General features: G+C 38.6%; 1 protein-coding gene across 3 annotated transcripts in view; it reads right to left on the bottom strand.

Annotated features, from left to right (window-relative positions):
- SEL1L2 (SEL1L2 adaptor subunit of ERAD E3 ligase) overlaps window positions 1–12,560 on the bottom strand; it is an 84,046-nt gene that overhangs the window by 31,020 nt on the left and 40,466 nt on the right. For 2 of the 3 annotated variants that reach the window (XM_040981192.1, XM_040981193.1), the window contains exons 6-12: window positions 10,545–10,598; window positions 10,048–10,107; window positions 9,876–9,957; window positions 8,781–8,935; window positions 8,115–8,171; window positions 2,965–3,033; window positions 1,683–1,760 (exon numbers count right to left, since the gene is read on the bottom strand). In XM_040981192.1, the coding sequence (XP_040837126.1) occupies window positions 1,683–1,760; window positions 2,965–3,033; window positions 8,115–8,171; window positions 8,781–8,935; window positions 9,876–9,957; window positions 10,048–10,107; window positions 10,545–10,598 (555 nt within the window). The remainder of the gene's footprint in view (window positions 1–1,682; window positions 1,761–2,964; window positions 3,034–8,114; window positions 8,172–8,780; window positions 8,936–9,875; window positions 9,958–10,047; window positions 10,108–10,544; window positions 10,599–12,560) is intronic. The other variant, XM_040981194.1, reaches the window with a different exon arrangement.

The following is a 12,560-nucleotide window of genomic DNA, read 5'->3' as shown; positions in this document are numbered from 1 at the left end:
AGTAGGACATGTTCTTGCAGGTGAGCCCAAGGACCCAGGCCAGGTGACCCAAACCGCACCCGATCCCCTGCCTTGAGGCTCATAAACCCGGCACCCACCTCACAGGCAAGCATCAGGACCCGGGTCAGGTCACCCAAGCCCCACAGGGTCCCCTACCCCTGGGGCTCACAAACCTGACACCCACCTCACAGGCAGGCCCTAGGACCTAAGCCAAACTACCTGAGTCCTGTCAGATTCCCCATCCCTGGGACTCACAAACCTGGCTCCTACTTGGTCCAGGCTGGCATGACTTGCCTTACCTTAGCATCCACAATCTTATTGTGCAGCCTGGCCTCGTCTAGCTCATACTGGTGGGTGCTGCAGCCTATCTCAGCCTAGCCTGATTGCTGTCCCGGCCCTAATGTGAACTGGCTGGTGTTGTGGCCTGATTTGGCTCCTCCTGCTCCCTGACCTGGTCCTCAGATCTACCAGGGTTTTATGAACTGGTCCAGACTGTTCTGTCCCCAGATCTGACCCACATGTATGCTGGCTGGTACTGTAACCTGGTGAGGTCATTTCTGCTCCTTGCCTTGCTTGTTGCATTTACCTGCAGGGACTGCGTCCCAATGAAGCAGTTTCCCAAGCACCTCTATCAACTCTCTTCCCAGTTATTGTTCTCGCACACAACAGTGGGTCCTTGGCCCAGGTCGACTTTGTCCACCTCTTGGCGGCCTTGCTCTACTGGCCAACACCCATTCTGGTTCTTGCTATTGGGTGTTGCAGCCTAGCGATACTGACCCATCCCCAGACACAGCTTTCATGTGTTTCAGTGGGAGTCAAGACCTAGCCCAGTTTGTTCTACACCCAATCTGGCTTTCATGAGTACCATTAGGGGCTGGAGTCTAGCCCAATCTGTCGCTCCCCTGACCCAGTACACATTCATGCTGGTGGAGGCTGAAGTCATGTCCAGCCCAGCGGGGGCATCCCCTTAACTCCCCAGCCAGGCCTGTTCCCATCCACAGTTCTTGTGCGAGCCAGCAGAGATTGCAGTTCTGCATTGGTAAGCCCACATTTCCCCCACAGATTTTGTTATCTGACCCACTTCTCTCACTCTTGTTCTCCTCTCCAAATCAATTTGGTGCCATCCCCCTACTTTGGATACTAACAATCCTGAACTAACAGACTATCTTCAAAATTATGCTTTCAATCACCTTGCTGTATTGGCCTCCTTAGAGACCTCTGGCCTAACTAGGCCAGGGGGATTTTAGCTTTTGGGTAAGGTTTGACAAGAGAAAACTACATTCTTATCTTGATTATTTTTGTCCTAAAATTAGTACATTTATTGATTGAGTTTTCCCTTTAATTTTTTTTTTTGTGCTTATCTCTTTTATTCTGTATTCCTAAGCTGATGACTTCATCGAATGCACAGAGCGGGGAAAACTGAGTTTCTGTATGGCTTCCTGCTGGTCCCTATATACGAATAGCATAAGTCACTCCCATTTTTCATTTCCTGAAGATAAGTTATGTCGCCACCAACACAACCACCAATTTATTGACAACAGTACTGGACTTTTCCAGTACACAAAACTCTGTCCAGCCTCATTATCTGGGTCTGGCATAGCAGCAGCAAAGTCAACTCTTTTGGGCTCCAAGCTGCGTGTCAATTGGCTTTCTGTGTTAACAGCAATTGGCTGAGGACCTACCTTACTGGCTGCCATGGAAAAGTATTTGAAGGCAGTAGCATTATTTTGCGGTGCAGCTACATTCCCCTCTAAATACATCTAGGAAAAAGGAAAGGAAAAGATGATGTAACAAAGAGGAATTGGAGAGTGATAAAAATGGATTTAAAAAAATTTTTTTTATTTGGTTGTGATTGAGAAAGATAGAAATATGTTGTATCCCATGGTTCACTCCCCACAAATTTCTAAAATGCCCAGGGCTGGGCCAGGTCAAAGCAAGGATCTCTACTCAATCAAAACTTACAACTCCATCCTTGTACCCCCTTGTAGTAATAAGGCCTCAACTCTCATGCCATCTTCTAGTGCTTTTACAAGTACATTAGCAGAGAGATGAATCACAAATGCAACAGTTGGGATTTGACACTAGCACTCAGATGTACTGCCGTGTCACAGGTAGTAACCTCATCCTGCTTTGCCACCAATCTGACCCCCAAAATGTTTTAAAACTACATAGAAGTAATGGTTGCATACCATTGCGAATATAGTAAATGCCACTGAATTACACACTTGAAAATGGTTAATTTTGTTATTTGAATTTTACCTTAATTAAAACAAAATTAAAAACTAAGGGTATAATATGCTACATACATTCTGAATGACCTTGCTTAAGGACCAAAATATGGACCTTATTTCCTGCTTTCCCCTTTTTGTTTTCATTTAGATGTTCTGTATATAGCACTTCTGCAAGCAAGGCCCTCATTCCCATGGTTACTAATGCAAATTGGCAGCAGGGAGTCAAACTGGTGCTGAATCGTCTTTAAGAGAGAAAATGCCTTTCTAGAGGAACCTTCCACAAAGGCTACCTAACCATTCTAGGGAACCATCCCTCAGAGGTGACAAAGAACAGACTTTGCTCAGGCTGGAGTTGCTTCTCATTTCAAGGGACAAGGAAACAGACACTTGGACCAGTGTATGAATCAGTCTTCAATGTGTTACCAGTCTAAATCTCCAGTTGCCTGTCGGGGCAGGGAAGGACAAGAACTCACAGGCTCATGTTCACACTAAGCAGAGGAGTCCTGGGCCATGTACATTTGCATGAATTCTTTCTGTGCTGTTGTATGAGACTTATTCCCAAATTTTCCCTTCAAGAACACTGCCCTCAGGCAGTAGCCAAATACTCTTCAGCTGCTTCCATGAAAGAGACCTGCAGTCCAATCATCACCATACACTGGATTCTACTAACTTGTACCACTAAGGTTTTAGGTGTTTAAGATATGAAAAATATTGATCAAGATGAAGCATGTACCTTTCCTATGAGTGCCATGGCATTTGCACTCCCGGCCTTTGCTGCCTTTAAGAAATAGTATAATGCTTTCTGGAAAGAAAAGGAAAAGTATTATTGTCATTCATAAACAAATCCTACAAAATAGCAGTTTGAACCAAATTTTATTCATGCAATGTGCACTCCAAAAAAGTATCTATGAATTGCTGCACTTTGTTTCAGGCAGTATTCCAAGTGTTGCTTGAATCATAAACTTGAAGGGTAAAAGAATATATGTGTATGGAAGAACTTCAAAATGATCATGGAAAAAAGATTAATTAAATGATAAATTCATTTTGATGTGATTTTCTTTAAAGCCAAGCGTAGCTTTTTTCATAATATAAAATTTTTAGAAGATCCTTTGTGTGTGTATGAAAACTTATTTCTTGTAGTTGGAAGGGTATGCAGGGCATGTGGATTTATGAAATGAATTGAATCCTAGCATAGAGCTAAATAATATATTCTTTTGAAAAAGTAGGCTTCTGGCTTGACACTAAGTAAGAATTTGTACCACAGTTGCCAGAATTGGTTATGTGGCACCCTAAGGTTTATAAGACAGGGTAAGACCAAATATATTAGGCTGGCTGCTGAGAGGTCTTCCTGCATAGGTGGTGGACTGCAAAATAATTTCAAACTCAATTTCAGGAAACTGACAAAGGCTCTGATTTTTGTCTAAGCTGTAGTATTCAACAGTCTAGAATAACTCATAAGAGCTGATCTTGTACTTTGCTGCCATATGTCCTAGGCCTTAGCCTGATCATCCAGAAAGTCTCCACAGGAATCACATGACATCATCACACAAAACAATTAAGACATAACTCTTGCTGTTTACAAAAGACTCAGCAGGTTGCCGTTGTATACCGTTATATACCAACTTAAGGATTTCTTGTGTGTGCATGTGTAAAATAGGGGCCTTTGGATATTCAAGAGTATTTAGTGAAGCTAAAAATGTCTGGAAAATTATAAGCAGACCTTGTTTAGGGGAGAGTTACATAGCAATGTATGGTTTACCAACTTAAAGTACACTAATATAAAAAATGAAAGTGACTATCTCTACTGAGCCAAGATGGCAAATATGTCTCTAGGTAACATTTATGCAAGCAGCATTATCTTCAGGCCTTGGTTTCCTCATCCGTAGTCTTCTCCTCTGTGCTCCCAGGACACCCTGTCCTGTCTATATGTTGGCATTCATCCATTGATTTAATTGTCCTTTTATATTTGTCTTTACTAATGTTCAATCCTGTGTAATGAACAGAGTGGCTGCTGTAAGGGACTAGGGGAACATCCATGAATGAATGAATGAATGAATGAATGAATGAATATTTATACATCTATAGCATAACGAGTTGAACTGTAATCTTTAGCAACCCTTCAGCTCTACTCTTATGACTCTATGAAATCATTTCAAAATCCAGGTGAGTCATTTGGCTCTCAAATATGCTACAGTAGGGAGTTCTGAAAAAAGGTTTTCTTTCTACATTGATCTCCTTTTAATGCTGTTTCTCAATTGTATACACATTTTAAAACAGAACTGGAAAGCTAATTTGATGGATATGCATGAATTAATCTGATTTTTTTCTCTTGAATTAAAATCAAGCATCCATCTGTCTGTCTGTCCTTCAAAAATATACTGAGAATCCAATATTTACCATCATTGTTTCTAACATGTGCATCATAACCAACCCCATTTTAATCATAGTATTTCCTACTGTCATTGGCATATTCTAAATATATTGATTTAGGGGAACATAAAATAATGTATATTTTACAAATGATGATGTATTCGAATGAAATAAGATCTGTCTCAGGGATTATATCAAATTTTTTAAAATTTGAACTCCTGTCTCTGTTTATTTTAATGAGCATTACTTTTTCACTGGCTCTAAGAAAATCCTTAGTTTAATCGACTTGTAACATTTCCCATAGAATAGAATGCCAAGAAAAGACACTGTTCTAAAAATATTTATGAACATTTGAAAAAAAAAATTCCAAGCTCTGTAAATCATCCCAAAAAGGGATGCTACTAGCTTTTTTCTTTAATGAGTGGCAGGATAAATAAAGCAGTTACTTTCACATATATGATATTATTCCTCTGCCAGATTTAATTATGTTCTATCTGCTTTAATAATATGCACCCAAACACTCTGTTTTCCTAACCCAATCCATTCTGAGCTTGTATATATTTAGAAATGCAAATGACATTAAAATGCACGTATAGAAAAATCAAAATAATGCAATCAAGTATCACATACACAATAATTTTCAAAAGTTAAAAATTTGGTCAGGATGAGGGCAAAAATGTTGTTTTTGATAACAACTCTCAGGAGAGATTAATTCAGCCCAGCAGTGACAGGAGAGTAGAGGAAGCAAACTAGTTATTTTTGGATTTTTTATATTTAATTTACTGGGCAGTAAACTGGGTCATTGTATTAAAAGAGAGGCTTATGCTAATAAGTTTTTTTAGTGGACTGAAAAATTAGCATACCAGCTCAAGTGGTTTGCAGGCTGGGGAGCAACACATATTTTGATGCCAGTCTTCACTCATTTATTAAGCAAACACTGGTGCCTCACATTGCCATGCACTATTCTAAGTACAGTAAATATAGTGCATGACAGACAAGATTTTACATTGCTTAATGGGGAAAAAAAGATTCACAGAAATCAATGAGTCACATGGGTCATGAATCAAATAAACACAGTGTGGTAAGGTAAGTGATGAGCTGAGTCGAGTTGATCAAAACATCCTCTCTAAGGAAATGACAGTTGAAGGAAGAGATGCCAGACATCAGAAAAGCTGCAGGATTAACCTTTCATAACTTGAGCGTATGCTTTATCTTCCTGCTCCTCTATATGTATTTCCTCTGTAACCTCAAGTTGTTTCTGATGCAACTAAACTAAGATGAACTGCAAAGATGCCACTTTCTTTGGGGCTCTGCCCACTGACAGGTGTCCGCTTCCCTGTTCCTTCAGTCTTACTGGCCCTACAGAAAGTGACACAAGAAAGTGACAGGAAGGATTTTTGAGTTCTGAATTATGGCCTCAAGAGACTTCAGCTCTGTGTTCTTAGAACTTTCCACTGCCATGCCAAGGGCTTGAGCCATTCACTGAAATACAAGATCTCAAGGAGAGACTTCATTCACTCCGTTCACAAACAGAAGCTACCAACACTAGCTACCACTCCAGCTACCTGCACAAGTGATCAAAGCCCAGACCAGATGGGCTCAGCCAAAGCTACCCCAAACTGCTGACCTAAACCTTGAATTAAATAAATGGGGGTTGTTTTAAGTCATCTAAGTTTGGCAGCGGTTTGTTCTGCAGAGGAAGTTCGCTGACATCTAGCCACTCAGTCTGAGAATTTGACCGCGACCCTCCAGGAACATTAACTTGCCTCAGGCTGACACACATAAAAAGGACCTGCCTGTACGTGGCCAAGAGAAGGACAGGCATTGTTTTGAAACTGAACTCTCCTTATTTGGGAGGATATTTAAGTGGCATTTAGAAGGCCTACTCAGAAAGTTAGAGCTGAAGGAACCTGAGAGTCATGGCATCTCTCTTGCATTACATGGGAAAAAAAGATGGATTTCTTTGCTTCCTTTTGCTCAAGTAAAAAAGAAATAAAGTTTGGTTAAAAGAGCTCAAGTTTTGAATGCTAAAGGCCTGAGTTCAAAATCTGTTTCCTAAACAACCTCCTTTCCCTTGTTCAACAGTGTATTTTCTGACTGTGACCTGAGCTCTCAAAAACAGACACCATAAGCCTTCTACCAACCAGTGCACTGGCAAAGCCTGATGATACTGCCCAGCCACTGCCTGCTGCTGCTGCTGCACCCTGTGGTGCTTTAGTGCCAGCCCTGGGATTGCTCTTCTCAGCTGTAGCTAGCTCTAACTCCTCTAGGCTGTTCACGATGGCTGGAGCTCATTGGAAGTACTTCACTTTGAGGGATTCTATTATAATGAGTAGGATCTTGTATCTTTCCTACAAGCTGAGGCTGGGTGCCTGTACAAACCCAGATAGTATGTGTATGGAAAATGAGGAACTCACCCATGCTATATATCCTGTAATTAATATAAGAAATTCATTGCAGGCTGAAATCTGACACTGGAGTGATATTATGGACGCTGAACTTTCCATCTAAGATGTCATACCCTTTGTTATGATTAAGAATTAGAAGCATTCTGAAAATCTTCAACTGAGCTGCCTTGGAATACACTTGTTTATCCTATTTAATCTGATTTTATGAAATTAACTTTGACATTTATCTGATGTTTACTGTATCTCACATACAATGCAAATTATGTTACCAAAGATGTGTCCATTTAAAAAATAAAATTAAATGCAGGGTATAACAGATCACTTCTTTAATGTTAACAACCTTACAAAGTAGTTATTTATATCACTCAGCCGATGAGATTATATTTCACTAGGGTACATGTTCCTTTGAGACAATGGACACTTTCCCCCCATAAAATGGCAAGAACTGCAAAGACATCTTTTAAAGAACAATCCCAGGTTGATGGTGATGAGAAGCTTGTAACCACAGTCAGAATCTAGACAGGAACCCATTCCATCTTGGTGAGGATGTTGTATAGGACAAATCACACGAATGACTGATTAATCTAGCAGCCTCATTGGGATAGAATATGATTAGATTAAGTGATGGAAATAGGCTTAGCAAATTCATACAAATGCTTAATATACTTTTAATTATATTAGAGCAGGCTGTTGTTTGATCTAGCCACATGGGAATGAGGTTAGTCTTAGAGGCTCCTTAACATCAAACTCCCAGGTGGACTTTCTGCTGCTGGCCTTTGTGGATGGGGCATGTTCAAAGCCTGCAGGTAGGAATATTTTCCTTACCTGAGTGTAAGGATGGAAAAAGGCTCCATTCTGTTGGAGTATGTGTGCCCTAACTGTTCTTCCCTTTGTGACTGAAGGCAGGTAGGAATGTGCTTTGTGATGCAAACTTTGTTCTTCCTCACCATTTGGGATTTGGGTTGGCCAAGGAAGTAAGGCTGGGTTTCCCTCTAGGCAATTTCCCACACTTTCCCGTCTCCCCTTCTCCCCTCCCTCTGCCTCATCAGCCTCCCTCACCGCTATCCTCCTCACTCCATATGACCAAATCTTGAGATTGACTTACATAGTAGTCCTGATCTAGACCTTTCCTCCCAATGAGATGTAACTGTCCAAGAGATACCTAGGAATGATGATTTTTGAGAATCATTTTAGTAGTAGTAGCATTGATTTAAATGTAAAAGAAACATGGTGTTGTTAGTGTAAGATATTGATTCAGTTTGATAAAGATGGAGTGTCTTGAAAGAAGCAAGGGAACATTCTAGACTTTATATTTTACTAATTGGTTGCTGCTGAGCATAAGACTTTCTCAATAGTAGGAATTCCAGCAGCTAGTAAGCAGGAACACCCAGGCACATAAGCCTAAGGGCATTCACTCTTGACTCTCAAAGGTCACAGGAAGATTGACCAATTCCTGAAGATAGAACATTTCTAAATCCTTGGAGGGGTTCATTGATTTCCAAACCAGCATTTGATGCTGTTTTTAGTCTATAATCGAAATCTAAGTTATTTTTAAAATGCATTTTCAGGAAGAAATGCAAAGGAATATTTTTATTACTATGGCAACTAGCTCTCCAGTAGGACCAGGAACTGTGCGTGACGGGACAAAACAAGAGTAGTGCAAGGAGGAAAGGGTTTTTTCTTTCCTTACACATTCAGGGTGGGTCAGAGAGAATCAAGAATCTTATCATTTGCATGTTCTAAAAAAGTCAATCTTATCTGTGGAAATTACTTGTATCTGAACATCTCCTCTTTCTGCCAAAAGTTTATAGTATTGGTAAATGTCCCAATCCAAAATTTCACTGTTGGAACTGAGATTTTCTGGTCTCTCAGTTAGTCTCACTTTTTCCACTGGAATACCTTCATTTTTTTCCAATTTATCAGCAACTGCAAATAGAAACAGGGCAGAGAATAGCCAGCAAGAAAACAATAGGCTGAAAGAGATTAACATTCAAGATAAAGAAGATGTTGTTTGGCTTATATGCCTTAAATTGTGCAGACATCTGGTTTGCTAACAGGGAAGCTTCACGAGAAATAAAACTGTGCTCATTTTCATTTAGGTATGAAAAAAGAGCAAGAAACCTAGATGTTCTTTGCAACCTACACAAAATATTATCAACTTATATACATGTCAGACTCTGCTTAATTATTTTGGCCAAGCAGGCGTAAGGAAACAGGAGATATCTTATGAGCAGATATGTGTTTAGACATTGTTCTGGTTACACAAATTAACCAAGTGAATCTCATTCACTTCTTGGAAAGCTTCTATATAAAAACACTACTATGTAGTCTATTTCAGTGATACTGCAGTTGAAATGTTATACACAACTTTGAAAATGTTTCTGGGAACTATTATTGATCACACATTCCAATTTCTGTAGACAAAGCATAGGGTAATAGAATAATGATTAAATTATTCCCAAATGCAGTGATACATATCTCAAGTATGTGTTTAATATTTAGCTCTTTAAGAACATCAGCAAGTCATCATCCTATATTCTAAATGTTAGATATAGTCAGGGAACTGCTCAGTGCCTGCTGGTGTATGTTCAAATGCTCAGTTGAAGAAAACATCACAAGAAAAGCAAAGTAGAAACATTTGGGGATATAGATCAACAAAAATAAAAGATGAATATAATGGATTCACATAGATGAATATAAAGTAACTATTAAAGAGACAAAACATCACCCTTACAGAATGGTATCAAAACAATATTACTATATTAAATATTAAAAGGATAGATGATATTTTTATAAATGTATATAAATTGATATATACTTTAAAAATATTGTGGCAAATCTGCCTTAAATTATGGGGATTACTCACTATAATCTGCCACTATCTTGTAATGATTTAGGGCAACTTCACAATTCTGTAGAACATTGATTCCTGACAAATATCTGTATCCCTAAAACACAAGCATATAGATTTTTAATATCCAGACAATGATGTGTTTATAATATACCTATTTTGGTTTCAGAATATTTAATTTACAAACCAAAATCATCTGAGACATCATGCTCCCACCAGCACTTCCAAAGGTATAATAGATGAGTGCCTAAAGTTAAAAAAAAAAAAAATTACATTGATCATCTTAATTTGAAACTCAGTCACCCACTGATATTTTATGCCTATCCCAGGAATAAACCTTGAAGCACTCAGAGATAAATTCCATTAGCAGTTTCTTCCTCTGTTAATATAGCTGTCAATTATTGGGGTTTACCTTCTCATGGAGTCTAGATTGGAAAGTACATATAATATATCATTCAATCATCACAAAATCTCTTTCAACAGGTATTATCTGCCTGTAGTGAGGAAACCAAAATATGACATTTTAAGTAACTTGTGGTATAAGGATACTGAATTTTTCTGTTGAGTTAATATTTTAATCACCATCCTAGAGTGAATTTATTTACTTAAAGAACAGATCGTTTACTCCGTGTCATTTTAAAGAAGTTTATTTTGTGCCAGGAGAAAAAAATAGAATGGCTTTACCTTGGCTTGATCATATTCCATTCCTATTCCATAAGAAGACAAAAATCCTAAAGCCTAAAGCAAAAGAAATAGCAAAGCTCAATAAATCTTTTTTTTTTTTTTCAAAACTATTAGCTGGATTGTTAAGGCATATCTTAAAGTCTTCTCCTTAGTAATTTGTATTGTTAATTTATTTTTTTATATTCTAACAGTGTACTCTTGTGACGGCTATAAGAATTTAGTAAAGGTCAAAATAGTGGAAGGATTGAATAACATGTGAAAATAGAACAATTTCTCCTAAACTTTAGAACAAATAATAAAAAATATGAAAACAATGATCTTTATGTGCTTTTGTTTTTTATACAACTTTTCTTTCATTCATTTAAAAATTGAATATGCGCAGTTCCTGTTCACATGTTGGAAATAAGACACTACTGACATGGAAAATTCAAACAACAAGAAATACAGTGAATAAAAAGTGAAAGTCTGATTTCAGAACAAAGATGCCAAAGGAAGCCTCAGCCCTGACCACAATATATGGTCCCAAGAACCTTTAGGAGAATATCACAAACAAATCAGGAAGTCACAGGATACAGGAACATATACTGTATATTCAAGTCAAGAACAATCCATTTAAGCAAGCAGTAAAAGCCATTTACTTTTTCCATTGTCACCTATTTCCTACATTAGTGCCTCTTGGTGTTATTTGGAAGAAAATAACAATTCAACAGATGATTTCCATCATGGGAGGGGAAGAAGAGTCAAATGGATACCCAATGCCTCCAGGGTTCTGGATTTCCGGAAGGGACAGTGTTCTTTGCATTACTGGTGGGACTTCTGTTGTTGCTTGTTTTGCCCCATCTGACTCTGACATGTGTGAGTCCTGAAGTAACCAACACACTTTGGATGCCTGGTGCCTGCTTAGGACAATGCCCAGTGGCTTAGAACTGTGCCAGAGAATTTGCAGTACTATAGACAGAGTCTAGGGTGAAGCAACTATGATGATCTTGTAAAAAAAGAACAAAACGAAACCTCTCTAATTGGTAAATTTTGTGGAAGAACCCAGAAAAGATGGATACCCAGACAAAGTTTGAGAGACCCCCACAATGTGCAGTTGTGTTGATTGGCGAAAGTCTTCCTGTGAGTGAAGTTAGTCCGTAAGGATAGAGGCTCACATGGCAGTGGAATGGATAACAAGGCAAACAAAGGAATAGGGAACCTGGACCAATCCAAGGAACAAATCTCCAAGATCAACCAAGTTAATCACTCTATTATCTCACAGACTCAGAATAATCATATTAAAGAAGCTCAGTGCATCACAAGAGAGCACAGAGAGCAATATGAAACCAGGAAAGTCAAGCTGAGCAAAAAAGATATATCATCAGAGACAGGAATAATCTACAATAACAAAAATCCTATTGCTGAAGAATGAAATAGCTAATTTTTTAAAACATCTACAATATTGATAAACCATTATTTAGACCAAGAAAAAGACTCAAAAATAAGAGTCAGAAAAAAAAATTGCAACTGATGTTATGGTAGTAAACAGTGTCAAACTACCAGAAATTTTTATATACCCATCAATTGGATAACCCTGAAAGTAAATTTCTAGAAACAAACAACCACAGAATGTAACAGAGTGCCTAGTGTTGAGCGCCAGTCTCTCTACTATAGCTTCCTGCTAATGTGCACTCTTGAAAGTAGTGACGATGGCTCAAACACTTCAGTACTTGGACTGAGTTTTTGGCTCCTGGTTTCACCTTAACTGCTGCTGGCATCTGGTAAGTGAACCAGTGACTGGGGATCTCTGCCGCCCTCTCTCCATTTTTATTGTTTTTTTCAAATAAATGAAAATAAAACAAAGGTTTTGTAACAGAAACCCATTCCTAATGATTTGAATATTTCTGGATAAGAAAGAAAAACAAATAAAAAAACAACTCAAGTCATAGGGTAGGCATCAGAGCACAGAAGGTCAACGTGCTGTTTGGGGTACCTGGATCCCATACTGGAGTACCTTGTTCAAGACCTAGCGCCTTT

The sequence above is a fragment of the Ochotona curzoniae genome, unplaced genomic scaffold, assembly GCF_017591425.1.
Source record: "Ochotona curzoniae isolate NIBS_2020 unplaced genomic scaffold, NIBS_Ocur_1.0 contig_3520, whole genome shotgun sequence".
Classification (NCBI taxonomy): Eukaryota; Metazoa; Chordata; class Mammalia; order Lagomorpha; family Ochotonidae; genus Ochotona; species Ochotona curzoniae.
Note: the sequence above shows the minus strand (reverse complement) of the source record. Positions and strands in the feature narration are given on the sequence as shown.